General features: G+C 65.4%; 1 protein-coding gene across 8 annotated transcripts in view; it reads left to right on the top strand.

Moving 5' to 3' along the window:
* Positions 1 to 19247, top strand: part of SBF1 (SET binding factor 1) — a 51213-nt gene extending 31966 nt beyond the window's left edge. For 2 of the 8 annotated variants that reach the window (XM_088535205.1, XM_088535204.1), the window contains 32 exons: positions 106 to 219; positions 1853 to 1981; positions 2256 to 2354; positions 2875 to 3079; positions 3395 to 3507; positions 3994 to 4143; positions 4368 to 4436; positions 5774 to 5932; positions 6138 to 6397; positions 6640 to 6812; positions 7467 to 7540; positions 7648 to 7843; positions 8189 to 8316; positions 9015 to 9190; positions 11229 to 11368; positions 12614 to 12821; positions 12958 to 13154; positions 13240 to 13377; positions 14218 to 14310; positions 14801 to 14878; positions 15192 to 15376; positions 15462 to 15638; positions 15922 to 16023; positions 16525 to 16710; positions 16829 to 16955; positions 17039 to 17169; positions 17754 to 17987; positions 18142 to 18252; positions 18365 to 18576; positions 18692 to 18779; positions 18857 to 18988; positions 19092 to 19247. In XM_088535205.1, the coding sequence (XP_088391331.1) occupies positions 106 to 219; positions 1853 to 1981; positions 2256 to 2354; positions 2875 to 3079; positions 3395 to 3507; positions 3994 to 4143; positions 4368 to 4436; positions 5774 to 5932; positions 6138 to 6397; positions 6640 to 6812; positions 7467 to 7540; positions 7648 to 7843; positions 8189 to 8316; positions 9015 to 9190; positions 11229 to 11368; positions 12614 to 12821; positions 12958 to 13154; positions 13240 to 13377; positions 14218 to 14310; positions 14801 to 14878; positions 15192 to 15376; positions 15462 to 15638; positions 15922 to 16023; positions 16525 to 16710; positions 16829 to 16955; positions 17039 to 17169; positions 17754 to 17987; positions 18142 to 18252; positions 18365 to 18576; positions 18692 to 18779; positions 18857 to 18988; positions 19092 to 19190 (4683 nt within the window). In that variant the 3' untranslated portion in view covers positions 19191 to 19247. The remainder of the gene's footprint in view (positions 1 to 105; positions 220 to 1852; positions 1982 to 2255; positions 2355 to 2874; positions 3080 to 3394; positions 3508 to 3993; positions 4144 to 4367; positions 4437 to 5773; positions 5933 to 6137; positions 6398 to 6639; positions 6813 to 7466; positions 7541 to 7647; positions 7844 to 8188; positions 8317 to 9014; positions 9191 to 11228; positions 11369 to 12613; positions 12822 to 12957; positions 13155 to 13239; positions 13378 to 14217; positions 14311 to 14800; positions 14879 to 15191; positions 15377 to 15461; positions 15639 to 15921; positions 16024 to 16524; positions 16711 to 16828; positions 16956 to 17038; positions 17170 to 17753; positions 17988 to 18141; positions 18253 to 18364; positions 18577 to 18691; positions 18780 to 18856; positions 18989 to 19091) is intronic. The other 6 variants (XM_088535209.1, XM_088535208.1, XM_088535212.1 and 3 more) reach the window with 3 other exon arrangements.
* Positions 19248 to 27019: the final 7772 nt, after the last annotated feature.

The raw sequence follows: 27019 nt of genomic DNA, 5'->3' as shown, positions 1-27019 counted from the left end.
CCCGGGGATTCCAGGCTGCCACATCCTTTCCCTGCTGGAATCTCTCTGCTGGGTTTGCTGCCATGTTTGCCAGATGCCTGACCGAGCTTCCTTCCATTTGTGCAGGATAAGGAGATCCGGGCCGTCTTCCTCCGCTTGTTTGCACAGCTTCTCCAAGGCTATCGGTGGTGTCTGCACATCATCCGCATCCATCCCGAGCCAGTGATCCGCTTCCATAAGGTACGGCAGCCGCGACGGACGCGGATGTGCGCGGGACATTCCAGCCGTGCGCTTGTGAGCCGCGCTCGGGAGGCCGAGCGGTGGCGAACAGGGACGGAGAAGGCAGGAAACCCGTGTGGCTCGGCCATCGTGGTGCTGGAATAATCCTCTTCCAGCGGGATTAAGGTGAAGTTGGCAGGAGGTGATCTGAGGAGGTTTGCGCCAATACAGCTGTGTCCGGAGGCAGCGTTCCGTGCTTCCAGCCGGTGAGATCCCGGTGTCGCCGCCGGGTCCAGCCGCCTCCTGCGCGTGTCCGGGCCCCGTTTCCGCGCTCGGGAAGAGCTTGTCCCAGGTGCGCCGGGTTTGCCGGGCCCGGTGCCACGGGGCTCTGCGGTGATGGGGGACGGAGGCCGGGCCGGCCCTCGCGGGGCTCCGCGGCCCCCAGCCCGTCCCAGGAGAGGGCTGCGGAGCTGGAGCCGTCCGGGATCCACGGAGCAGCCCCGCAGCAGGGACGGTGACGGGTGGGGACAGCAGCGCAGGGGACTGCAGCGGTGCAGCTTAGCGTGGCCGTGTCACAGAGCCCCCAGGACAGCGGCTCCCTTCCTGCTCTGCTCCCACCCTCTCCTTTGAACGCTCAAATTCAGTGAGGACCGGGAGCCGGGAAGTTTTAGTGCTGCTTCCATGGGAACGTGTGGGATGTCTCCCCCACACCCCTAATCCCCAGCCTGCGGAAGGCTCCAGGGAGCAGAGCCCTGCGGAGGTGCTGAGGGCCGCGTCCGCGCGTGCCCTGCGCCGCGGTGCCCCGCACAGCGGGCACTGTTTGCTCTCTGACATTTAGGACGGGCATCATGTCCACAAAGGCTTTGAGCTGGCTTTTATACTCAGTAAAGGTTATTCCTGGTGAAGGTTCAGCAGTTCCATAAAACTATAGACATTCAATAAACATAAGAAAAAGCCCTTTCATAAAATCACTGTAGAAAGTAGCATAATAAACTTCTGTTTCATAAGACTCTTGTGCACCGCAGAGCGCAGTGCAGAACAGCCTCAATCTCAGCCGTTCAGCTGCTCCCATCACAGCAGCATCCTCAGGACATCTATGATCTCCTGCTGCTAAAGAGCAGGGACAAAATGGTCGTTCTGGGCTTGCTTCTGGCCGCAGAGCAGCCACTGTTGGCCGTGAGGAGGGCAGCGCCGGTGCCGCAGCACCCAGAGCCCGTTCATCGTGCGGGGCTGGCGGATAAGGGCCCTGCGTGGCCTCCCCGGCCCGTCCACGTGGCCGCGTTCCGAGGAGCCTCCTGTCCGCGAGCTCGTGGGGTGAGGAGCAGCCCACAGACTGTCCGTGCGCACAGGAGATCCCTTCCCTGCGCTCCCGTTGCTCCCGGAGGGGAGAGGCTCCTCCGAAGGCGGGTTCGGAGCGAGGCCTGGGGCGAAGGCGCCGTGCGGAGGCCGGGCCTCCCGTGGGGACAGCGAGGGGCCGCGGTGCTCGCGGTGCCGGGGATAGCGCGTGTGTCACGGGGCAGCAGAGCCTCCGCACAGAGGGGCCCGTGCACCCGCGTGGGGACGCTGCGGAGGGCCCGTTGTCCCCGTGCCGCGCGGGCCCCGCGCCAACTGTCCCCGGGTGCCGTCCTGCTCACGGCGGCTGCCCCTCTTGCAGGCGGCCTTCCTCGGGCAGAGGGGGCTCACGGAGGACGACTTCCTCACCAAGGTGCTGGAGGGGATGGCGTTCGCCGGCTTCGTGACGGAGCGCGGAGCGCCCTACCGCACCATCGACCTGTTCGACGAGGTAGGAGGCAGGCGGGGAGCCCGGCAGCGCCGCGGGCGCCTTCCCGACCGCATCCCGCTCCGAGGGCCGGAGCCGGGAGCAGCAGGGTTGGAGCCGGGAGCAGCAGGGATGGAGCCGGGAGCAGCAGGGTTGGAGCCGGGAGCAGCAGGGCTGCCCCTGGGCTGGGGACACCGGGCGCCAGCCCTGGGTGTCCCGTGGGCTCCGAGCGCTGTGGCCGGGTGATGCCCCATGGCTGCAGACAGCTGCTCCTCTCACTAGTCCCTTCCTCTCCCAGCTCGTTGCTTATGAAGTGAAGCGGATGCGTGCAGAAGAGGGGAACAAGCAGAAAATCCTGCGGCACATCAAGGAACTGGCAGAGAAGCTTTACAAAAATGTGAGTGCTAAAGGCCAGAGCGCAGGTGGGGGCCTGGTCTGGTGGGGTTAAGGGGCAGGGAGAGCCCTGGGTCAGGGCCCAGGTCTGTCTGTCCTCCCTCCCTCTCCGCTGCGCTGAGCAGTGGATGGATGAGCCCTCATGGGGCTTCAGCCTGTCCCGCCTTGCTCTGAAAGTGTCCGGTCTGGCGTGAGCATCCGCCCCGTATCCCAGGAGCAGGATTCCTGGATCTCAGCTGGCCTGAGCATCAGCCGGTTCCTTTCCCTTGTTCCGGAGCGCCTGCTCATCCCCGTGTTGGACAGAGCGTGACCAGCTGAGGGGCACAAACTTCCTGTGGCCGGTGGGCGCCCGGCCGCCTCCGGCCTGCGCTCCTGCGTGCCGTTGTGCTCCTCGCCGTGCCGGTCCTGCCGTGGCTGCTGGCCACGCGGGCGGCTCCAGGGCCACCCGCTCCGGTGGGTGCTGGGGACCTGCTGGAGGCGGCCCTGGGAGGTGACATGGGACCTGTGTGCCTTTGCCGTGCCAGGAGAACCCGTACCCCGCCGTGACCATGCACAAGGTGCAGAAGCCCACGGAGGGCTGTCACCTGCGCCTCCACCAGAAACCCTTTCCCCGTTTGGACGAGGGGACGGTCCAGTGGATCATCGACCAAGCCACTGCCAAGCTGCAGACGGCCCCTCCTGCCGTGAAGGCAGAGAAGAAGTGCATGGTGCCATCGGGGCCCCCCATAGGTGAGCGCACCCGGAGCCTTCCCTTGCGCTGGGCGTGCGGCTCAGCAGAGCTTCCCGTTACGGTGAACGGGCTGCTGGCTCCGTTCTGTGCTCTGGCACGTCCAAGGGCACTGTGTGACCGAAATGCAGGTGGTGGTGCCAGGTTTGGGCTCTTCAGCTTCTGCCCTTCGGGCTCTTCAGGGCGCACTGGGCTATACGGGCTAGCGGGAGGGGACAGCACAAGGCTCCATCCTCATCCTCCAGCGTGGGTTTCTGGAGCCTGGAGCCCTGGTGTGTTCCCCACCCTCAATAAAGCAACTGCAATTCTCTCCCCAGCCGCCATCCTGGAGCGAAACGGCAACGCCCTGGCCAACAGCGCCCGTCGCCTGGAGGTCGTCAGGAACTGCATCTCCTACGTCTTTGAGAACAAGATGCTGGAAGCCAAAAAGGTGAGGGACGTGTGTGGAGGAGCTGGTGATGGCGGGGAGCAGGGGCGGCTCTGCCTCTCCTGCACGGCGGGCCGGCGAGGACGCGTCCTGCCCAGTCCCGGTCCCGGTCCCGGTTCTGCTCACCGCACGCTTCTTGCAAGCTCGCAAGTTCCCCTCTCATCACTGCTCCTCCTTGCTGTGTTCCTGGCCTGGGGCTGATCTCTGTTGAGCCAGTTTAGTGCTATTCTGTATGTCCAGGTGCCCACAGGGACTGTGCAGTGGCACAGCCAGGTTGGGGGTGTCCCCAGCCTCGCTGCACAGGGAGCTGCCAGGGGCTGTGCTCGAGCTGGACGGGTGCTGGGGGATCCTGTTCTCTTTTGCATCCATGTCTGCCCTGTGCAGACACCCTGATGTCAGCCAGCACATGAACCCCCTCCTGCTCTGCACCTTGTTGTGGGCTGCTCCGGAGCTCTCCCTGCTCCACTGCTCCCTTCTTCTCCTCTGCAGTTATTCCCTGCTGTGCTGCGAGCCATGAAGGGCCGAGCAGCCAGGCACTGCCTGACCCAAGAGCTGAACCTGCACGTGCAGCAGAACCGGGCAGTGCTCGACCACCAGCAGTTCGATTTCGTAATCCGCATGATGAACTGCTGTTTGCAGGTAGGAGAGGGCCGGCGCGGGAGAACATTCCTCCTTGGGGTTGAGGATCCGAGGTGTTCGTGGGCAGGGGAGCTCGCGGGAGGCCCCGCTGCGAACCCGTAACAGCTTCCACGGGGCCGAGCGGAGCTCCCGTGGGGCCTGTGGTGGGGGCTGCGTGGTGAGGGAAGGGGATGGATCTGGGGAGCCGGTGGGAAATCCTCCCGTAACCCCTGCGCTTTTCCTAGGACTGCACTGCCATGGATGAACACGGCATTGCCGCAGCCCTCTTGCCACTGGTCACTGCTTTCTGCCGAGTGAGTGTCTACAACAACCAGATCCCCTGGGTAGAATCATAGAACCATAGAATCACAGAACGGTGAAGGTTGGAAGGGACCTCTAGGGATGTGCATCTGCACAATGTCTGGGGACAAACACGACGTTAGGGACCACAAGCCACGTCCTGTCCTACGCAGCACCCACGCGGGCTGCCCAGGCTGAGCCTCCCTTGTCACAGAACCCTGGAATCATGGAATCCCAGAACGGTGAAGGTTGGAAGGGACCTCTAGGGATCACCCAGTCCCACCCCTGCACACGCAGGGTCACCTAGAGCACGTGGCACAGGACTGCGTCCAAGCGGGTTTGGAGATCTCCAGAGAAGGAGACTCCACAACCTCTCTGGGCAGCCTGTTCCAGGGCTCTGGCACCCTCACTGGCAAGAAATTTTTCCTTAAGTTCCTGTGGAACTTTTGGTGTTTCAGTTTCCAGCCGTTTCCTCTCTGTCGGTGGCCACCAGTGAAAAGAGGCCGCCCCATCCTCCTCACGGCCTCCCTTGAGGTACTTCTAGACACTGCTCAGGTCCCCTCTCAGCCTTCTCTTCTCCAGCTGAACAGGCCCAGCTCCCTCAGCCTCTCCTCATAGGGCAGATGTTCCAGGCCCCTGATCATCCTCGTAGCCCTGCGCTGGCCTCTCTCCAGCAGCTCCACATCCCTCTTGTCCTGTGGGGCCCAGAACTGGACACAGTGCTCCAGATGCGGCCTGGTGTGTGTTGCACGGGTCTGGTTGGAGAAGGGGCTACACGCAGCCCTCCCGTGCAGGGCCCCTTCTTTAGGGAAGGTGAAGAGTGCCCAGGCCTTTGCAAGCGGAGGAGCTCAGCTGTGTGGCCACCTGCACTCAGGGCTCCTTGGGGACCACAGGGACTGGCAGGCACAAGGAGCTGAGAGCCAGCGCTGCAGCCAGCCCGAGGGCACACTGTCCCCTTGGGGGCTGTCCGAGCACAAGGTCTTCTCCACTCCGAGCTTGCCTAGGCTGAATGTGCCCACCCTTGGGCCCAAGGCTCTCCAAGATGGCTTGAACACATATAGAGGAAGGGTCTTCAGGAAGCGGGCTGCTCTGAAGTGCCAGCCTTGCTCAATCAGTCAAGCCAGACTGAGATAAGATTCTGCCTCCCAAAAAGCATCCGTAGTGTGAGGTGCCGTTGGGCTCTGGGTAGGTGCTGGGCAAGTGCTTAGGGAAGGCCTGGTGCAGATGTCTCCCCTGCCTGTCTGGGGGCAGGTTGCCTTTCCCAGAGAGGACCTAGATCAAGGGTGACCTGGCGAGAAGAGGATGGCACAAAGGCAGTTTGATCGAGACCCTCTTGCCCTTCTCTCCTCAGAAACTGAGCCCTGGCATCACGCAGTTTGCCTACAGCTGTGTGCAGGAGCACGTGGTGTGGACCAACATCCAGTTCTGGGAGGCCATGTTCTACTGCGACGTGCAGAACCACATCCGAGCCCTGTACCTGGACAGCAGCGAGGAGAACCACGCGGACGAGGTGAGGAAACGGCAGCAGCGTCGGTGCCCCGGGGAAGCAGCTGCTCCAGGGCGGCTCTGTCCTTGCTCTGGGGCTGATAAGGATGCTGGGACCAGGCTGGGGAATTTTGTGTTGCTCTGGGGAGATTCCTGCAGGCACAGTGGGCTGGGGGCTGGCAGGTCTCCTGTTCGTGCAGAGGACTGACGTGTCCTTCCAACTCCATCAGCAGAGCAAGGAGGAACCGCAGGAAGAGAAGTCAGCCCTGGAGATAGCGTCGGAACAGCTGAGGCTGTGGCCCACCATGAGCCGAGAGAAACAGCAGGAGCTGATCCAGAAGGAGGAGAGCACTGTTTTCAGCCAGGCCATCCACTACGCCAACCGCATGAGCTACTTGCTGCTGCCTCTCGACACGAGCAAGAACCGCCTGCTGCGCAGCTCCGGGCTGGGCGACGTGGAGAGCGTCAGCAACAGCTTTGTCACCAACAGGTGGGCATGGGGGACACCTCGGGCAGCGGCGGGGCTGCCGGGGGAGCGGGGGAACGCTGGGGATGTGGTGAGAGCTCCTTGATGCAGTACCTGGGGTGCCTGCATCGGTCAGCTGCAGGTCAGCATTGGTGCAGTTTGCAGTGCCCACGGGTGGCTGATACCAAGAGCTGGAAGCTCTTTTGGGCTCTGCGTGGCGTGGGGCAGCGATGCTCTGTGTTGACGTCTCCTCTCCTGCGTGGCAGCATTGCTGGCAGCGTGGCTGAGAGCTATGACACAGAGAGCGGGTTTGAGGACGCCGAGAGCTCGGACGTGGCCAACTACGTGGTGCGATTCATCAACCGCTTCGTGGACAAAGTCTGCACGGAGAGCGGGGTCACCAATGAGCACCTCAAGGGCCTGCACGTCATGATCCCAGGTAATGCGCGTTGTCACAGTGCTGGGGCCCCTCTGAGGACCCCTCCAGGTCACCTCAGGGGTCACTCGAGAAAATTAGGAAAGAAGCGAATGAGAAGGCCAGGAGAGGCACAAACAGTATGACAGGGATGATGAGGGGCCTGGAACATCTGCCCTATGAGGAGAGGCTGAGGGAGCTGGGCCTGTTCAGCTGGAGAAGAGAAGGCTGAGAGGGGATCTGAGCAGTGTCTAGAAGTACCTCAAGGGAGGCAGTGAGGAGGATGGGGCGGCCTCTTTTCACTGGTGGCCACTGACACAACTAGAGGAAACGGCCACAAACTGAAACACCAAAAGTTCCACAGGAACTTAAGGAAAAATTCCTTCCCAGTGGGGGTGCCAGAGCCCTGGAACAGGCTGCCCAGAGAGGTTGTGGAGTCTCCTTCTCTGGAGATCTTCAAACCCGCTTGGACGCAGTCCTGAGCCACGTGCTCTAGGTGACCCTGCGTGTGCAGGGGTTGGACTGGGTGATCCCTAGAGGTCCCTTCCAACCTTCACCGTTCTGAGATTCCATGATTCTATGGTTCTGTGACAAGGGAGGCTCAGCCTGGGCAGCCCGTGTGGGTGCTGCGTAGGACAGGACGTGGCTTGTGGTCCCTAACGTCGTGTTTGTCCCCAGACATCGTGCAGATGCACATAGAGACGCTGGATGCTGTGCACCGGGAGAGCAAGAGGCTTCCTCCCATCCAGAAGGTAGAGCCCGGCCTGCTGCCGAGCACGGGGGGTTGTGCGGCCGTGGGGGTCTCGGCTGCCCTTCCACAGCCCCCCTGCGCCTAAAATCCCTCCCGTACCCCCTGCAGCCGAAGCTGCTGCGGCCCAGCCTGCTCGTGGGCGAGGAGTGCGTGATGGAGGGGCTCCGCGTGTACCTCATGCCGGACGGCCGGGAGGAGGCGGCCGGGGGCAGCGTCGGGGGGCCGCCCCTTCTCCCCGCGGAAGGAGCCATCTTCCTCACCACGTACCGCATCATCTTCAAGGGCACCCCCACGGACCCGCTGGGTAAGGCCGGCTGTCCCGCGTGCTCTGCGTCACCCCGGGGTGCAGGTGGCCACGGGGGCTGCAGCGGGGGCTCTCGGCTCCCCTTGGTTGGGCGAGCGAGCAGCCAGCACCAGGCCTAGCCGGGGACCACCGAGCAGGCCCAGAGCTTCCCGCTTGTTCCCAGCACTGCAGAGGAGCCGTTTGGTCTCGGTAGATTCCGAGCGCTCATACGGTCACCCCCTGCTGCGTGTCCCCACGCCTTGGCTGCAGCAGTGCGGGTGTCCCCAGCTGCTGCCCGTGCCCCGGGGCTCTCTGTGCTCTGTGGGACAGCGGCCTGTCACTAACCTCTTCCCTTTGCGTGCCCAGTGGGGGAGCAGGTGGTGATCCGATCCTTCCCCATTGCCTCGCTGACCAAAGAGAAGAAGATCAATATCCAGGCCCAGGTGGATCAGTTCATCCAGGAGGGTTTGCAGCTGCGCTCGTGCACATTCCAGGTGAGGCCCTGCGGGGCTGCGGGCTTCCTCTTCGGAGCCGTGCTCTCCGGACCAAGGCGCACAGCGGTGACGGGGCCCGGTGGGGCTGTGGCCATGGCTGGCACCGTGCCCTGCGACAGGTCACCCTACTTGGGAGCAGGTGGTTTTGGAGCCACTTTTTGGCTGGGGACAGTGCTGAGGCCGGGGAGGTTGAGGACCCGGACAGGGGAAGGCTCCGCTCCCGTTCTGCACTGGGGCTGCTTCCTGGCTGCCTGGGAAGATGTGCGACGTCCCCACACGTGGCCCTAGGAGGTGGTTCTGCAAAACACCGGCAGGTCTTATAGGGAGCAAAATGCAGTAGGGACGAGAGGTAAAAATGTGGGCCGTTCTTGAGCATTTTCCATCTTGGAGAGCTCGTGATGTAGCAGCGGTGCTGGGAGGAAGCCGTGTCCTGAGCTCTGCGCCGCAGGAGCCGGGAGCACCCCGGGAGCAGCGGGACGGGCTCCGGGAGGAAGCACGTGGCCCAGGGCGGCCTCCCTGCGAGCGGGGCCAGCCTGCCCGTGCCCGGCCCGTTGCAGCCCCTGCCCGGCCCGTTGCAGCCCCTGCTCCGCTGCAGGCTCCCGGCTCCGCTGCTCCGTGGACGCGCTGGCGGCAGGCGCTCTCCTTGGTGTGCAGCGCGCTGCGGCAGCCCTTGAGCCTGCTCTGTGCCCTCCCCGCAGCTGTTGAAGATTGCCTTTGATGAAGAGGTGGCTTCAGAGAGCGCCGAGGTCTTCAGGAAGCACCTGCACAAGCTGCGCTACCCCCAGCACGTACGTGGCACCTTTGCCTTCACCGTGGGCCAGTCACCCAAGCAAGCCATGCAGCCCAAGGCCAAGGAGAAGAACCCCTCGCTCAGGTACTTGTGCAATGGAGTGACCGCCAGCACTGGGGTTGTCCTTGGCCCTTTGAGAGCCTGTGGGGTCTTTCCCTCATGCAGCGCAGCCAGCAGCAGGGATGAGCTGAGCCCTGCTGAGCCGGTGCCTGCTCAGCCTGCGCCTTGCGCCGCTCCCCGCTCCGTGCTTGGGGTGCAGCAGGTCCGAGGAGGGGGCCGCGCTGCGCGCGGTGCCGCAGCCTCCGGGCAGAGCAGGGGTCTGGCCCGGCCTGGGGAGCACCCTGCTGCCCGAGGGGCTCCCTGCCCAGGCTGCAGGATCGCAATCCGTAGGGAGACGCTCCAGCGGGCACGAGAGCGTTCCCTGTGCGGTGCTGCAGGCCGGGGCAGCGACCCGCAGCCAGGCCCTGCTCCTGCGCGCGGTGGCTGCGTTGGCAAACGCTGCAGCTGCTGGGGCTGGGTGCTGCTGCGTCCGTGCTTGGTGTGCGCGGAGGCTAAGCCTCTCTCCTGTGTGTTTGTGACTCAGCTCCCAGCAGGTGGCCGATATGTTCCAGGGCCTGGCGGTGGGGGTCATATCCCTTGGGCACCTTGGCCATTCAACCACGTAAGATGCCTTCGCCCTGGGCGGGAGCTTGCAAGGTGGCGGTGGCTCCGCTGCGGCCTTCGCTGCTCCCACGGTCTCTTCTCCTGCTCTGCATGCTGCCTGGGCTGTGGGCTGGTCGCTTTGGGAATGCCCTTTCCCAGGCTGCCGATCCTGAGCGCTCCGTCCCCGCCGCAGCACTGCAGCCTCGGGATGCGGCTGTGCCTCCTGGTGCTCCGTGCTGATCCTGGGGAGCTCTGCTTGTTCCCGCTCATCTCTCTTATGTCTGGGCACAGTCTCAAAAGTCTTTATCTGTGAACTTGTGAGAGCTGCTTTATCACCAGCCCACAATTCCGCTCCCGTTCCGTTCCACGGCGTCCGAAAATCTCCCTCCTCTGGTTAGAAAGCACTCGAGCTCCTGTCCTCCAGCTGTGACCGTTCTCTGTCAGGACAGCATTAGCCTTCAGTCCCGAGTCTCTCCATTCCTTGATAAATGTAGGGAGCAGTTGGGTGCCCTCGTGGTCTGCTTTGCAAAGCAAAACAAGTCCCCTTCTGGTGCTGCCCTGGCCCCAGCGCTGGTAGGGTGATGTACTAGATAGGGTGATGTACTAGCACCCGCTTAGCTGTTATTCTGGGTTGAATGTGACCCATTTTGTCACAGACGCGTTTCCCGCGTCTCCTTGATTTGTTGCTTTTGGAGCTCCGGGGCACCCTAGGCTGGCGGGCCCTGTGGTTTTGCTTGTGCAGACACTTCTCGTGCTCGGGCCGAGCCTTTCCAGAGCTCGGGCACAAGGAGCCTGTTCTGGCTGCCCGGCCCAGCTCCCTCCGCGTTCCGGCAGGTTTCCCCTTCCCGCTTTCCCTGGGGAGGTGGCTCCGGAGGAGCCGGCAGCGCGGCTGAGCCCGGCCGCATGCAGCGCTGCCCTGCAGCGCGCGGCCCCTGCGCCGGGGAGCCACAGCTCGGGATGCACGGGGGCTGCAGTGGCACCGGGGGGGCAGCTCGGGATGCACGGGGGCTGCAGCCCCGCGCAGCCGCTCTCCCGACGGGATGGAGCCCACCCTCCTCCCGGACACTGCAGGAGGCTCCCGCGCGGAGATGGGGTTTGGGAGAGCCGGGGGCTCATTGCCCTTGGCCACAAGGCGGGCGGGCTGGGTGCCAGCGGGTGCCCTGCGGAGAGGAACGTCCATGCGGGTGCTGCATGGCCCTGCTCGCAGGGCCCCTCTGCAGCCCTCGCTGCAGCCCATGCAGCTGCAGGTAGCCGTGCCCTCGCTGCAGGGTGCAGCTTGTCCCGGCTGCGCCTGTGGGACGGGGGCAGGACGCCGGCGGTGACGCAGGACGCGCCGGTCTCTACTGCGCGCTCGGCATAACCACGAGTGCCGGGGGGTCTCTGACCCTTCGGAGGCGGCTCTAGCGGCCGAGCCGGGCCGTGGCCGTGCACGTGCTGCGGTGCTGCCAGCTGCCCACAACGTCCTCTCCTCCCCTTGCAGGACTCTCTCCAAAAACCTGGTGAAAAACGCCAAGAAAACGATCGGACGCCAATACGTGACGCGGAAGAAATACACCCCGCCGGCCTGGGAGCAGCGGAGCAGCCAGCAGTTCTCGGAGGACAACGAGGACGAGATCTCAGGTTGGGAGTGCCCGGAGCGGGGAACGGAGGCCTGGAGAGCAGGTTGTCCGCTGGAGTGGGAGCACCCGGGAGCTGTGGGGAGCCGGAGAGCTCCTCGGCTGTCCCCGTGCAGGCGGGGACCTTCCCAGGGAGCAGAACGTGGCCACTCCGGCCACTGCCTGCAGTTGTCACCCGTGTGCCAGCTCACACCACTAGCAGGGGCCACCCAGCGACTCTGCTGCAGCCTTTGGGGTGAAGCAGCAGATCACAGGGCGCTTTAGCCCTGAAAGGGGGCCCAGGGGCACCCTGGGCGCCGCGGCTCTGCGTGCGCTGGGTGCTCGGCCAGCCCGGCCCCTTCCCAAACTGCCCCTGTGGGGACTCTGTGAACGGCCATGGATTTTCACTCGTGAGTGTTTTTTCATTGCTTGGTAGTGTCGAAGTTGGAGCGATTTAGGAGTAACAACTGCAAGGGACAAGTGCTCTTCAGCGTTGAAGAGTGCGGCCTTGGGATGGGAAGGGCTGTCGGGCGAGAGGGGGTCCCTTTGATTTAGGGTTTCAGTGGGGAGATGAGCTGTGTGGGGCTGGTCTGTCAGACAGAAAGCACCTGGTTTCAGATCTTTCCTTCTCTTCATTGAGAAGCTCTGAATTCTGCTCCGTTTCCCTGATTTGTTGGTGTCCTCTGCAAATATTATAAGCATCCATTGAACCATCATTTAAGTTGTTCAAAAAACACCATGTCCAGAGCCAAAACAGACACGATGTGGAGATTCCTGTCCCCAAGGTCCGTAGCAGAGCGCTTGGGAAGGTGCTTGCAGAGCGGTCCTTAGCGGCCGTGCATTTGCCCCGTGGCCGCTTTGCCCGGCTGGAGGTCTCCTGGGCCGAGCGCCCGGCTGGGGCCGGGTCCTGCCCTCGTGCACCGGAGGAGCAGATGAGCTCAGATGAGCTCATTGCGCAGAGCCTGCGCTGCACAGATCGCTTTTGTTCCTCGTCTCTCACTGCTGTCCAGCCAAAGGAATCTGTTCCAGCCTCCAACCTCCCTGCACACAAGGCTGGCTTCCCTGGGACTCTAACCTCCCTAGGAGAGGTTCTTGCACCAAAGTCCCGTGTCCTGTGTCTGGTTCAGGGGTAGCTGAAGTCCCCCTTCCCAGGGGGGAGGGAGCTCTCGTCCTGCCGTGTCCCTGCGGGGTCGGCTGGGTGACTTCAGCCCTGTCCCTCTCCAGCTGTGTCCGTGCCGGGTGCTGACCCGCGTGGCCTTTGGCTTTGCAGTGTCCGAAGAAATGGACAGAAGCACCTTGACCCCCAGCACTACCATGAAGCCGTCGGACAAGATGACCATCAACCACCTGGTGGAGCGCGCCTGCTGCCGCGACTACCAGCGCCTGGGGCTGGGCACGCTCAGCAGCAGCCTCACGCGCTCCAAGACGGAGCCGTTCCGCATCTCCACCGTGAACCGCATGTACGCCATTTGCCGGAGGTGAGCGCAGCAGGGCTGGGAAGGATGGAGAAGGAGCGAGAAGGGAGGTCCTGCCCCGCAGAACCGTCCGTGGTGCCGCGGACGGGGCGGGCGCTGCGCCCCGCGGTCCCTGCAGCGCCCCTGCCCTCTCCCGCAGCTACCCCGGGCTGCTCATCGTGCCGCAGAGCATCCAGGACAACACGATCCAGCGCATCTCCCGCTGCTACCGGCAGAACCGCTTCCCCGTGGTGTGCTGGCGCAACGCGCGCACCAAGGCCGTGCTGCTGCGCTCGGGCGGGCTGCACGGCAAGGGCGTCGTGGGCCTCTTCAAGTCGCAGAACGCCCCCGCCGCAGGTGCCTGCCCCTCGCGCGTGCTGCGTGCCCGTCCCCGGGGCCTCGCGCCCGCGCCAAGCGGTGACGCTCGGGGCGCTCCTCGCAGGTCCCTCCCAGACGGACTCCACCAGCCTGGAGCAGGAGAAGTACCTGCAGGCCGTCATCAACTCCATGCCGCACTACGCGGACGCCGGCGGGCGCAACACGCTGAGCGGCTTCACCTCGGCGCACATGAGCAGCGCAGGTGAGCGCGGCGCGCGGCAGGGCTGCGCGGGGCCCGTCCCGGCCGCAGCCGGGCACCCAGGTGAGCGGCCGCCTCGCGGCTCCCGCAGCGGAGCCTTCCCGTGGGCTCGGGGATCCCGACTCGCTGCGGGGACAGGTCTTGGGAACGCAGTGACGCGGGACAGCACCTGCGTGCACCGGAGCTCCCGGCTGCGCTCGGGTCCACGGGAAGCGGGTGGGCTTGGCTGGGGGACGCAGGGCCGTGAGCGGAGGTCTTGGCACCGTGTGCCCCGAGCGCAGCGGGCTGCGTGCGCGGGCGTCGCGGGACGCCCAGGTAAGTCCCTCGCCTCTCCTCGGCGCGGCCGGGCCCTGCTCCACGGCCGTGCGCTGTCCCTGCCGTCCCGCCGCCAGCGCAGGGTGTCATTGTCACCCGGGGGCAGCGCCTGGCACGGGGCCCAGCCGGGCTCCTGGCGCGGGACGGCCCGTGGTGGCTGCTGGGGGGGACAGCGTGGCAGGAGCGGGACGGGACGCGGTGGCCGGAGCCTCGCGCAGCCCCGCGGTGCTGGTGGTGCTGCTGGGTCCCGGCTGAGCGCTCCACTCCCGGGTCGGAGCGCCGGGCAGGGCCGATGCCGCCGGGTTGAGCCCCACTTGCGCTGCTGCTCCGGTTCCCTCTCTGCTATGGCTCGAGCCTGGAGGGCTCTTCTTGCACGGGGACCTTCCGATCCCGGCCCTGGGGTCTCCTGCTCGCTGCTGCTTCCCTTTGGTGGCCCCTGCCCTCCCCTCCTGGAGCGGCTGCAAGGAGGGAAGGTCCTCCTGGAGCAGCAGAGCAAGGCCCAAAGCTGCTGTTTTGTTGGTGCTGCAGATTCCTCCGACAAGAGGCAGCCTAAGCTGGGATCGCTCATGAAGCAGGTGATGGGAGGGAAGGACGATGGGCCCGGTACGATTAGCCGCGGAGGTGAGGACGTGCGGGCGAGCGCTGCCGGGGCCTCGCGCAGGCCCCGCTCAGGGCGCTGGGGTAGAGTAGCTGCTTCCCCCCGGCTTCGCAGGGCTCGGAGCGGGGAGGGTGGGGGACCGTCCCCGGCCACGGCGCCGCCGGTGCCACCGTCCCACACTGCTCCAGGCCGCTGTGCCACTCATGGGGTGCCACCAGCGCCACTGGTGCCATCGTCCCACACTGCTCCAGGCCGCCGCGCCGCTCTCGGGGCACCGCTGGTGCCGCTGTCCCGCACTGCTCCACGCCGCCGCGCCGCTCTTGGGGTGCCACCAGTGCCACCGGTGCCACCATCCCGCACTGCTCCAGGCCACCGTGCCGCCCGCGGGGCGCCACCGGTGCCACCGGTGCCACCGTCCCGCACTGCTCCAGGCCGCCGTGCCGCCCGCGGGGCGCCGCCGTGCCGCCCCGTCGCGCCGCGCCGGCTGAGGCCGCTCTCGTCCTGTGCTCCCAGGGCTCGCTCACAGAGCCAGGGTCATCACCCTGTCCACCCCCAAGTGCGCGTCGCCGAAGGGCCGCGAGCCGCCCCGAGGTACGGTGCCGCGCGCGCCGCCGCGCTAACCGCGCGCGCCGGCCCCTCACTAACGCCCCGGTAACACCCACCGCCACCGCTAACGCCACCGCATGTCCCCGCGCGGCTGGCCCGGCTGGCGGCGCCAGCGGTAAGTACCGGGCCTGGCCCCCTCGCGGGTTTGCTTGGGCTCCCGGGCGGCTGCGGGTGCCGGGGGTGGTGGCCGCGACAGGGCCTGGAGGGCAGGTAGGAAGGAAGGGCCGGAGCACCCGGCGCAACGCGGAGCGAAAGCCAACCTGCCCGGCCGCGGCGCTCACTGCGCCCTGTCCCGCAGGCAAGTGGGGCAGCATCCGCGCCGGCGGGCGCGTGAGCAGCTACGCGCTCAACGTGGAGATCGGCTCGCGCCTGGCCGGCAAGGAGCTGCTCAGCGCGCAGCACAACGGGGCGCCCGCCGAGGCCGGCTTCCTGCGCCCGCACCGCGCGTCGCTCTACATCATCGGGGACAAGTCGCAGCTGAAGGTTCGGCCGGAGCCGGGCTCGGGGCAGCCGCTCTGTCCCCGCGCGCGGGAGCTGCCCCCGGCCGCGCTCACCGTCCCCTCCGCAGGGCGTGAAGCCGGACCCGCTGCAGCACTGGGAGGTGGTGCCCATCGAGGTGTTCGACGTGCGGCAGGTCAAGGCCAGCTTCAAGAAGCTCATGAAGGCCTGCGTGCCCGGCTGCCCCGCCACCGAGCCCAGCGTCGCCTACCTGAGGTCGCTGGAGGAGTCCGAGTGGCTGTCCCAGGTCAGCCGTGGAGCCCGCAGGGGCCTTGCTCTGGCTCCTGGCAGGAGTCTCTGCTATGGGCAGATGCTCAAGGGCCTGGGCTGGGTTCCCCCCGAGGCTGCGGACGGGGTCCGGGTGCTCCACTCATCCCATCATCCTGACATGGACCGGGGTGATGCTCTGGGAGAGCAAGGCTGGCACAAGAGGAGCAACCTGGGTTACAGGAGAGGGGGGTCACCTTACCCTGCCCAGCACCAGGGTAAGTTTCCTGCACCTTAGTAACTCCTGGCCCTTGTGTTGGCAGATCCATAAAATCCTGCAGATCTCGGTGCTGGTGGTGGAGCTGCTGGACACGGGCTCCTCCGTGCTGGTCAGCCTGGAGGACGGCTGGGACATCACCACGCAGGTAGGAGCCCTGCAGCCCGCGTGGACATCCTGGCGTGCGGCACGTTCCGGCACACGGAGCGTCCCGGTGCGCGGAGCGTCCCAGTGCGCGGAGCATCCCGGTGCGCGGAGCATCCCGGCATGTGGCGTGTCCCAGAGCACAGAGCGTCCCAGCACCTGGTGCTTCCCAGCGTATGGGGCATCCCGGTGCATGGAGTGTCCTGGCGCCTGGCACTTCCTGGCGTGCGGCACATCCCGGTGCACAGAGCGTCCCAGTGCGCGGAGCATCCCAGTGCGCGGTGTGTCCCGGTGCACAGAGTGTCCCAGCGTGTAGAGCGTCCCAGTGCACGGAGTGTGCTGGCACACGGAGCATCCTGGCACACGGCGTGTCCTGATGCACGGAGCGTCCTGGCGCACGGAGCGTCGTGGCGCACGGAGCATTGCGGTGCACGGAGCGTTGCGGTGCACGGAGCGTCCTGGCGCATCCCGGCGCGCGGCTCCAGCCCTCGTCCCGTCCCGGCAGGTGGTCTCCCTGGTGCAGCTGCTCTCGGATCCCTACTACCGGACCATGGAGGGCTTCCGCCTGCTGGTGGAGAAGGAGTGGCTCTCGTTCGGGCACCGCTTCAGCCACCGCGGCGCCCAGACGCTGGCGAGCCAGAGCAGCGGCTTCGCGCCCATCTTCCTGCAGTTCCTGGACTGCGTTCACCAGGTGAGCGGCAGCGTCGCGGTGCGGCGGCAGCGGCCCCGGGGACGGCGCAGAAGCTGCCTGGGTTTGTGCAGGGGCTGCCCAGGGCCCCGGGCGGTCTGACCTGTGCTGCCCCTCGCAGATCCACTTGCAGTTCCCCATGGAGTTTGAGTTCAGCCAGTACTACCTGAAGTTCCTCAGCTACCACTACGTCTCCAATCGGTTCCGAACGTTCCTGCTGGACTCTGACTACGAGCGCATCGAGCTGGGTGAGGGCGGCGTGCGCGGCGCGCAGGGACGGGCGCCCGGCGCCTTCCCCCCGTGAGCCCCTTCTCTGCCCGGCTCCGCACAGGCCTCCTGTACGAGGAGAAGGGCGAGCGCAAGGCCCAGCAGGTCTACAAGTCTATCTGGGACTACATCGACCGCCTGAACAAGAAAGCCCCCGTCTTCTTCAACTACATGTACGCCCCCGAGGACGGGGAGGTGAGTGCTGGCGCGCGGCCGTGTCGCCGTGTCTGCCCCGTCGAGCTGCCCGACCTGGCTGCCACCGGGGCTGCGGGCAGGGCCTGGCACCCCCGGGCCCTGCGGAGACGTTGGGGAGGCTCCAGGAATGGCCCTTGAGCCGGAGCTGGCAGCGTCACAGCTGTTTGTCCCCAAGCCACGCAAGGAGCCACCTTCCCTGGACGGGGGAGTCGTGCCCTGGCTCCTGGAGGAGTCTTGGCCCGGTGGCTCCTGGCTCGATGGTTCCTGGCCCGATGGCTCCTGGCCCGGTGGCTCCTGGCTGGTGGCTCCTGGCCCGATGGCTCCTGGCCAGGGGAGCACACGGGTTTGGGGGACACTGAGCTGCTCCGAGCCGGCGCTTCATCCAGGCCCTCCGCTGGGAGCGGCTCCGGCTCCCCCTGGCCCGGCAGTGCCGGCTCTCATCCGGTCACAGCTTCCAGCCCGCGCTGCCGCGTGCCCCGGGCCCGGAGGGCTGCGTTGTGCGCGGGGGCCGGTTCCTGGCATGGGCAGGGGACGTCCCCGCCCCGTGTGTGTTCACGTCCTGAGCACGGCGTGTCCTGCCCTAGGTGTTGAGGCCGTACAGCAACATCTCCAACCTGAAGGTGTGGGACTACTACACGGAGGAGACGCTCTCCGAGGGCCCCTCCTACGACTGGGAGCTGGTGCAGGGGCAGCCGGACCAGCTGGAGGAGGCGGATCGGCAGGACACGAGCGCGCCGCAGACCAAGCGCCGCATCATCTGGCCCTGCTACGACAACCGCGGCCGCGTGGAGCCCGACGCCATCTCCAAGCTGCTGGAGGTGGGTGCTGCCCGGTCTCAGCCGGGGCTCCCAGAGGGCTCCCGTGGGCCGGACGCTGCCCCGTCGGACGGGACGCGGTCGGGGCGAGCGTCCCGCTGTGGGGACAGCAGGGCCCTTGTCCCCTCCTGGGCTGATGCCCGACCCCGTCCTGCAGGAGCTGCACAACCTGGAGATGGAGCTGGGGCAGGTGCCGGAGCGCTGGAAGGACACGTGGGACAAGGTCAAGGCCTCGCAGCGCGCAGAGGCCCGGCCCGAGGGCAGCCGGGTAGGTGGGGGCCGGACCGGGCCCTGCTCTGCCCGCGGGGGCCGCGCTGGCGGCGGCGGCGGCCTCGGCGCGGTGCCCGGGCCGGCGTGACGTGCGCCCTGCGCTCCCGCAGACCCCCAGCTCCCTGCTGATGTCGTCCGGCCTCTCCCACCACCGGCGCTCGCTCGGCGTCTACCTGCAGGAGAGCGGCGTGGGCTCCACGCTCAACCTGAGCCTCGACAGCGACACGAGCAGCACGTCCACCCCGTCCAGCGGGAAGCAGGGCGGCCGCCGCAGCACCAGCACCCTCTACAGCCAGTTCCAGATGTCGGAGAGCGAGAACAGGCACGCGGGGGGCCGGGGCGCGGGGCCCCTTCCCGGGCACGGCCGGGAGCAGCCGCTCCGCGTCGCGCCGATCCGCGCGGCCCCTCCTTGTCCTCACGCGCTGCCCGACCCCCAGGTCCTACGAGGGGTCGCTGTACAAGAAAGGAGCCTTCATGAAGCCCTGGAAGCCCCGCTGGTTCGTGCTGGATAAAACCAAACATCAGGTACCGTGGGCAGGGCCCGGGACCCCGGGGTTCCCCCTGTCCCCCCAGCCCTGACCGCATGGGCGCCTCTCCCGCAGCTGCGGTACTACGACAGCCGCATGGACACAGAGTGCAAGGGCGTCATCGACCTGGCCGAGGTGGAGTCCATCACGCCGGGGACGCCCACCATGGGCGCCCCCAAGACGGTGGACGAGAAGGCCTTCTTCGACGTGAGTGCCGCGGCCCGCGAGCCCAGGCCGGCCCGGCCACTGCGGCATCACCCGCGCGGGCGCCCGGCGCTGCCGCCCCCAACCTCCCCTTCCTCCCCCGCAGCTGAAGACGACGAAACGAGTTTACAACTTCTGCGCCCAGGACGTGCAGCTGGCCCAGCAGTGGATCGACCGCATCCAGAGCTGCTTGTCGGACGCGTGACCTGGCTCAGGGGAGCCTCTTCCAGGCAGAGCCTCCCGGGCCCCAGCCCGTGCGGCCGAGGCCGCGTCCAGGCCTGGAGCTGGGGCTGCGATGGACCGATGAGGAGGAGGAGGAGGCGCCTTCCTCCCGCGGCCGGGCGCAGCCGCAGGGGCAGGCGAGGCCGTTACCGGCGGTCGGAGCGGTCGCGAGGAGGAAAGATCCGCGTTGAAGCAGGCGGGGGCCCAGCCCCGCACCTGTCTGAGCCCTGTAATTAGTGTCCCCCCGCGCCCCCCGCCAGCCCCGCTGCAGCCGCCAGCGCCGCACAAGGGACGGGCAGCAGCTGCCCCTGCCCTTCCCGGCACCCGCGGAGCGTCAGCGGGGCCGCCCCCCACGGCAGCCGCCCCCCACGGCAGCCGCCCCCCACGGCGGCCGTCCCCGGCTCCTGGCGCTGCCGCCGCGGGGGCCGCGAGTGCCGCTCACCCCACTGGGACCAGCCGCCCCGCGGAGCCGCCGGCGCCGCCCGAGCCGGGAGCGACCGCGGGGGCAGCCGGCGCCTCCCCGGCTCCCCGCTCGTCCCCACCGCGCTGGGGCCGGGGCTACCCGGAGGCCCCAGCAGCCCCGCGTCCCCCCACCCCTGCCCCCCGCTCCGGAGCACGGGGGGCCCTCGGTACCGAAGCGCATCCTGCAGCGCTCGCCGCGTCCCCGCGCGGGGTCCCCCGGGTCGAGCTGCCGCCGTCCCCGCGTGGGACCGGCCCGCGGGGCTCAGCGCCTGCCCCCCCCCGCCCCCTCGTTTTTAACGGCGTCCAGCGTTTTATTTCAGTGCAGAGACCTTTGTACAGTCTTAATCCCCGGGGCCCCTCTCTGTTTGCCCGTAGGACGGCGGCGGCGGCCGGTAGCTGGTGTAACACGGCGGTTTTGTAACTCACCGAGCAGTTGTAGATTATTGAAGTTTCTGTACATTGTGTCAAACATACAGAGTCCTTGTATTGTATTGTGCCTAGAGGAAAAGGTTATTATATAAAGAGAAAAACTAACTGAATTTAATAAAAAAATTAATAGCACGCCCGCGCCCCCCCACCTCGCTCGGCGCCGCGTTGGCCGGGCCCGGAGCCGGACCTGGAGCTGCCGCGCCGGGACCGACCCCGGCCCTGGGGAAGGCGCCGGCCCGGCCGCGCTGAGCACCGAGGGACTCACTGCTGCAGTGAGCGGCTGCTGCTCCACGGGAACGGCCTGAGGCTGTGGCAACCGCGTGGGAGAGCCTGGCACAGCCGCTGGCCTGGCACAGCCCCAGCCCGGCCTGGCACAGCCCCCTGCCCGGCCCGGCACAGCCCCGGCCCGGCCACGTCTCTCGGCACCAGCCTGGCTGTGGGGCCGCAGCCCCGGCCGGGCCGCGGGGCTCCATCCGCAGCAGAGCCGGGTGGAGGCGCCACCGCTGCCGCGGCGGGAGCTGCTCCGTGCCCGGCGCCGAGCGGGCACCTGCAGCGGCTCCAGCAGCGCCGTGTGCCCGACAACCCGCGTGGAAACCCCTGCGGGGCCGTAGGGACAACCTCCACCCCAGGCCCTGCCCCTGCCCGCTGGAGCCCTGCGCAGCCCCGCGGCGGCCAAGGGGACCCCGAGCACGAGGGGACACCGAGCACGAGGGGACCCCGAGCACGAGGGGACCCCGAGCACGTGGGGCCGCTGCAGCCTCCGCGCCGGCTCCCGCTGCCGTCCCCGAGCTGGGACCGCAGGAGCCGTCGGCCTCGACGCCCCCCAGTCCCACAGGGTCCCGCGCGAGCGGCTCCCGGCGCAGCGGGATGGACACGTCCACCAGCGTCACATGAAGTTTGAGCTTTTATTGATAGTTGGAATTTACAGCCTAAAACCGACAACACAGAGAGATGCAGAGGGTTTTTTTTTTTTCCCACTTTTTTCTTTTTTCTTTTTTTTTTCTTTTTTACAAAAACAAAAACCAAAATAACCAAAAGCCACCAGCATCAGTTTTACAATATAAAAGTTTTGACAGTAGAGAGACTAAAGTACATCTGGAATTACTCAGAAAAATAAACAGGGAAAAGGCAGTAATTTAAAATTTGTCCCTCATATATACACATAGATACAGAGACGCGCGTACAAAGACCCGGATCGGCCAGTTAAGGGCAGTCGGCATCGTGAGAAACGGCCCCCTCCGCCGTCATTGCACTAATGAGCCCAACCCAGCCCCCTGCCCGCGTTACAGGAAAGGCCACTTGACGCTAGGGACTGCCGGGCCCCTCCGGACTCGCTCCCTCCGGCTCCCGCTCTCCCGGCCCCGGCTCCCTCCTCGCAGGCCGGGTTCTTATTGCTATGCGGCCGCTCCGGGGCCATCGGCGGCTGCCGACGCCGCCCGCCCGGTGCCACCGGGACCCGCAGAGCTCCCGGTGCAGCCAGCGCCGGGGGACGGGAGCGGCGCTGGGTCCGGAGCGCTGGGAACGCGGGCGCCAGCCGAGCCCAGGGCCGGCCCCGCGGATGAGGCTGGAGCAGCCCAGGAGCCGGGGCCGGACTCCCTGCCCGGAGCCCTGGAGCATCCGGCTCTCTGCAGGGACACACCGGGAAGGGGATGCGACATCGCTGCAGCATCCTGGGTCTCGTGATGGGGTCCTTAACCCCCCAAATCCTTTTGGTTGGTTTTAGTGTAACTAACTGGGTAGTTCAGGTGCTGCCGGGGTCAGCGGCACCAACAGTCGCAGCCGGCGGTTCCGCGCGGCCGGAGGGACACGGGAGCCCGGGAAGCAGCGGCTCCGCGCGCAGCGTCGCCCACGCCGCGGTGCCGGAGCTGGTTCCACGGCACCGGGTTGAATACGCGACGGGCAACGTACCCGGCTCAACCGCGGGGTCCTCACCGAGCAAACCAAGCGCGCGGGGAAGGGGCTCTGCCTGCGCAGCCGCCCTGGAATAGATGTTATCATAGAAGCATGGATAGCTTAACCTGCAATAATACATATCACCCACTCCATATATAAATATATATGTATATATACACATATATACACATACACACGCATACATACATATATATATGAGACGACGGTCTGAAGCGCTGCCAGACTGTGCGTGTGCCGCTACCCAGGCTCTGCCCAACAAAGTTTTCCGAAAGATCCACGCAAGGAAACGGTCGCTACAACTGTCCCCGCTCACTCCAAGCTGCTCCGCGAGGCCGGAGCTCCGCGACGCGCGCGGGAAGGCGGACACGGACCCGGAGCCACCGCGGACGCATCCTCCTCTCCAGCTGCACCCCCAGCCCCGCCGGGACTTTCTGCCTCCCTTTTTGCCGTTTGGACCCGCTCCCCAGCACCGGAACCGCCGCGTCCACCCGGAGCGCGAGGCCGGGGCAGGTCGGGACTGGCTGCCCCGTGGGTTGGTGCCTCGGAAGGGCCGCGCTGGCGCACGAAGGAACTGCACAAACGGGAGCAGAAAACGGGGGAACGGGGCTCCGGGGGGAGCAGTTTGTGCCAGGAGCTGGCGAGGAGGGAGGGACCCACCGGCTCCATCAGCTCCCGCACCGGCTCCACCGGCTCCCCCGGCTGCGGCGCCTCCCGCAGCGCCCAGACCCCCCCAGCCACCTCCTGCCCCGACGCGGCTGCTCCCGGGGCAGGAACCGGCCGGAGAGACCGACGCTCCTGCGGGGGCCACGGGCACCGGCCACGAGGCCACTCGGTGCCACGTGGCCCCGACCTGCCGCGCGCGTCCCCCGCAGCCACCGCTGAGCAGGGAGCTCTGCAGCGCGGCGGAACGCGTGGGGACCGCGCACGGCGCTCGCCTCGCAGCCCGCCGTGCCCGCGCGTGCCGACCCGCACGCTCCGGAGCCGGCCTCAATGCTCCAACCGCCGCTCCGTGCACTCCAGAGTCGGCCCATGCGCTCCAAACACCCCTCTGCACGCTCCAGAGCTGCCTGTGTGCTCTGACCACCCCTCCGTGCGCTCCGGAGCCGGCCTCAACGCTCCCAACGCTGCTCTCCGTGCTCCGGAGCTGCCCCGTGCACTCCCAACACCCCTCCGCACGCTCCGGAGCCGCCCCGCGCGCTTCCCTGCGAAACGCCGCAGACCGGGGCCGGATCCACCAGGAGAGCGGCCCCGAGGCCGGGGCGGCACCGGCAGCTCCCCCGGCCGCTCAGTGCCCACAAACGGGCACCCAGAAAAGGGGAGAAAAACTGCGGATGAGGAGCAGCGGGACTTGAGAAGGGGAAAATATTTACATGCCGCGTTGCCAAGTGAGATTTTTTTTTCTTTTTAATTTAAGTTATATATTAAATATTAATTAAATATTTAAATATTAGCTCTATTTAAACATAGAACCGAGCAGAATTGCTTCCCTAGGAGTTTGGAAGGACAGTTGGCTTTGAAGGCGCAAAGGCAACGCACCGGCTCCCTGCGGGGAGGCCCCGCTCCGTGCGGCCTCGGAGCTGCGTGGGAATCCCAGGAGTCGCGTGGGAATCCCGGGAGCTGCGTGGGAATCCCGGGAGCTGTGTGGGAATCCCGGGAGTCGCGTGGGAATCCCGGGAGCTGGCACGGGCCGGAGCGGCGCCCCGGGGCCCTGCCCGGCGCCCCCATCCCCTTGTGGATCCTTTCCGCAGGGAGTCGCGCGGCGCTGACGCGGGATCGGCGGGGACGACGGAGCGCAGGGAAGGGGAGCTGGTTTCGTTGTAAAGCTGGACACAGGTCACGGCCCGAGGGGGCTCTGGGCTGCCCCGGCTCCGCTCCGGCCAACTCCCTGCCAGGAAAAGGAAGGGAAAGGCTGTCCCGGGCCTGGAGAAAGCGCTGCCTTGGGAAGGGCTGCAAAGAGGCTCGTCGCAACGACCACGGCTCCGTTTCAACCACCTACAGCAGGAATTAACACCCAACCACTTGTCATTGGTGTTATTGCCTTTTCTACCTCCTCGTGCTTCGACACGCGCACCGGTGGGACGCAGAGGGGTCAGCAAAGGGGTCAGAACGGCAGCCCCGCGCCGGCCCCGCTCCGGCACCGCCGCCGGGGACATTCCCAACCGGCACGCGGAGCCGCCCCCGTCCAGCTCCTACCCTGTCCCGGCGCCGTCACCCTCGGGAAACCTCCGCGTTACTTCTGGGATCTCCGGAAAACTCTGACAAACTAGCGCTGAGCATCGAAACGACAGGATTAACAAATTTAATAGTTCATATCTGTCCAGACAATTTGATAAAATAAAAAACAGATGGGGAAGAACCTGTCTTTTATAAAAGCCCCCCAACTTCAGGGAGAGATTCTCCTCTCCTCATCAGCATCAAATACAAAAATACTTTTTACATATAGGCATATTTCACCAACATTTTTATACTTATGTTGTGAACGGTGACAGGTAACAGTCACTAGGAAATAAGAGTTCATTTTTGTACAAAAATTAATCGGGAGGTCAGACTGGTCACCCAAATGCCCTTCCAGGAATGAGGTAAGTGAGTTTTAGGTGGTATAAGCTAGCACGTAGAGCCAAATTGGGCATTTTCTGAAAATTTGCCAGAAAGTTTACGTGCAATTGCAGTGCACAGAGGAAACACCCGCTTAGCTTTTCCCAAACACCATCTCCACGAGCGTTTCCTCAGGAGCTGCTGCGGAGGGAAGGCAGTGCCCGATGCCCATCCCTTTCTCATGGATTGCAGCATTCCCCACGCAGCTGGAAACGGCAGCCACCAGGAGCCAGCAAGAATTGCATCAGACTCGTTTTCCAAAGAATCTTACATTTCCACTGAACTGAATCTTAAAAGCGGTCTAGCCCACAGCACACTCCTTCAGTGTCCGTCACCCCTAAGTGCTATCACAAAGATGCATAATCCTGTAACCAAGCTAAGGCACCGTCCGTCACCACAGCAGCCGCGTGGGCTTCCCCCGACCAGGGGGACGTTGGCTTTGCAAGCGGTCATGCAAAGGTAAGATCATTACTTGCAACTTCATCCCAAATTATCTTAAACTTTGGGAATTGTTTGTGGCGAGGATGTGCTTACGCGCGCCCACTGGCCACCTGGCACATCCCACTGAGGATCCCAGTGCAACCCAAAGCTCCTATTTAATACTGGGGGTCTCCACGCTGCTGCCAGGACCTTTGGGCTGGTGTACAGCTTGCTTTGAAGGAGAAGTGAAGAGGGTGAATATCTATAAACTATAAAATGAAAGCTGTGTTAAGAAGACACATTTAAGGATAGGGAAGAAGCTACCTGGAACCAGCTTGGCCACCTCCTGCAGGTCCCACGGCCCCTCCTGCAGCTCCTCCAGCTCGGCCAGATCCCCGGCTGCTCCTCCAGCTCCAGGGTTGCTCCTCCAGCTCCAGGGCTGCTCCTCCAGCCCCAGCTCCAGCTCCAGGGCTGCTCCTCCAGCTCCAGGGCTGCTCCTCCAGCTCCAGGGCTGCTCCTCCTGCTCCAGTTCCAGGGCTGCTCCTCCTGCTCCAGCTCCTGCTCCAGGGCTGCTCCTCCTGCTCCAGCCCCAGATCCCCGGCTGCTCCTCCAGCTCCAGGGCTGCTCCTCCTGCTCCAGTTCCAGGGCTGCTCCTCCAGCCCCAGCTCCAGCTCCAGGGCTGCTCCTCCAGTTCCAGGGCTGCTCCTCCTGCTCCAGCCCCAGTTCCAGGGTTGCTCCTCCTGCTCTAGGACTGCTTCTCCAGCTCCAGCTCCAGCTCCAGGGCTGCTCCTCCAGCTCCAGCTCCAGGGCTGCTCCTCCTGCTCCAGGGCTGCTCCTCCTGCTTCAGCTCCAGTTCCAGGGCTGCTCCTCCAGCTCCAGCCCCAGTTCCAGGGCTGCTCCTCCAGTTCCAGGGCTGCTCCTCCTGCTCCTGGGCTCGCGGCCCCGCAGAGCGCGGTGCTGCGGGTGAAGCCCCGGCACGAGGCCCCTCCGCAGGCTGCGGGACAGCGGGCAGGCAAACGCCCTTCCGTGTTTATTCCGAGCGACGCGCGCCGGGCGCGCTCCGCGTCACCACCGGTGACAAACTGCCCGCGCGCCCGCGGGATCCACAACGTCCCCGCTGGGGCTGCCAAAACGGCGCGCCAGGAACCACGTCGGGGCAGAGCAGGGATCACGGAGAGCTGCTGCTGGGGCAGGACCCCGCAGGGAACCACCACGCCATCGACAGCACCAGGCTGCGCTCTGTCTGGCCTTTCTAACCACAGCAAAACGGGCCGAAACAGCCGAATTGGCTGCTGATGCCTTTGAAACACACTCCGAGTGAGATTGTTGCTCTGGGAAGAGCAAGAAGAGAAGGAAACCTGTTCTCTAAATAATCGCCACCAAGCCGAGCAGCATCGAAGAGGTCAAACCCGGGGATCGTGTCGAGAGCGACGCTTCGCGTCTCCTCTCCGCTGCAGAGCCGGCCAGGAGCCCTCGCACCCTTCCCACCGCCACCGCAACACCCTTCCGTGTCCAACACCATTCACAGAAATACGGGATAGCTGCAAAACCGGCAGTTCTCCCCACTGCATCAACTGGAGATGTGAAGAAAAGGAGCCCTTTCTCTTTGAGTTTTACTGTGATTATCATTGCAATAAGACAGTGCTCAGTGCGACGGAAGGTGAAGACTATAAAAACCTCCTACTAAATCCTGATTAAAATACAGAATAGAGAGATAAGAGTGCCGACAAAAAGGTGCAATCAAAGAGAGAAAGAAGCAAAGGCGGCCCCAGGCCCGAACCCGTATTCCAGGTACCCTTCCAGGTGACAGCAGGGACATCGAGGCGCTTCTGGCCAAAGGGCTAAGCTGAGACCAAAAGACTTTGTTGGTGCAAGGTCCCCTGTGGTGTCTAAGCCAGGCCAGCAATAAACGGTGCTTGAAAACAGAGTTCACTGTCCACATTTTTCAAAAGGCGACTTCTGATCCCAGCAGGTGACAATGAAATCATTCAA

Source organism: Tinamus guttatus, unplaced genomic scaffold, assembly GCF_059628265.1.
Source record: "Tinamus guttatus ecotype Peru unplaced genomic scaffold, ASM5962826v1 Tinamus_guttatus_pri_ptg000619l, whole genome shotgun sequence".
NCBI lineage: Eukaryota > Metazoa > Chordata > Aves > Tinamiformes > Tinamidae > Tinamus > Tinamus guttatus.
Note: the sequence above shows the minus strand (reverse complement) of the source record. Positions and strands in the feature narration are given on the sequence as shown.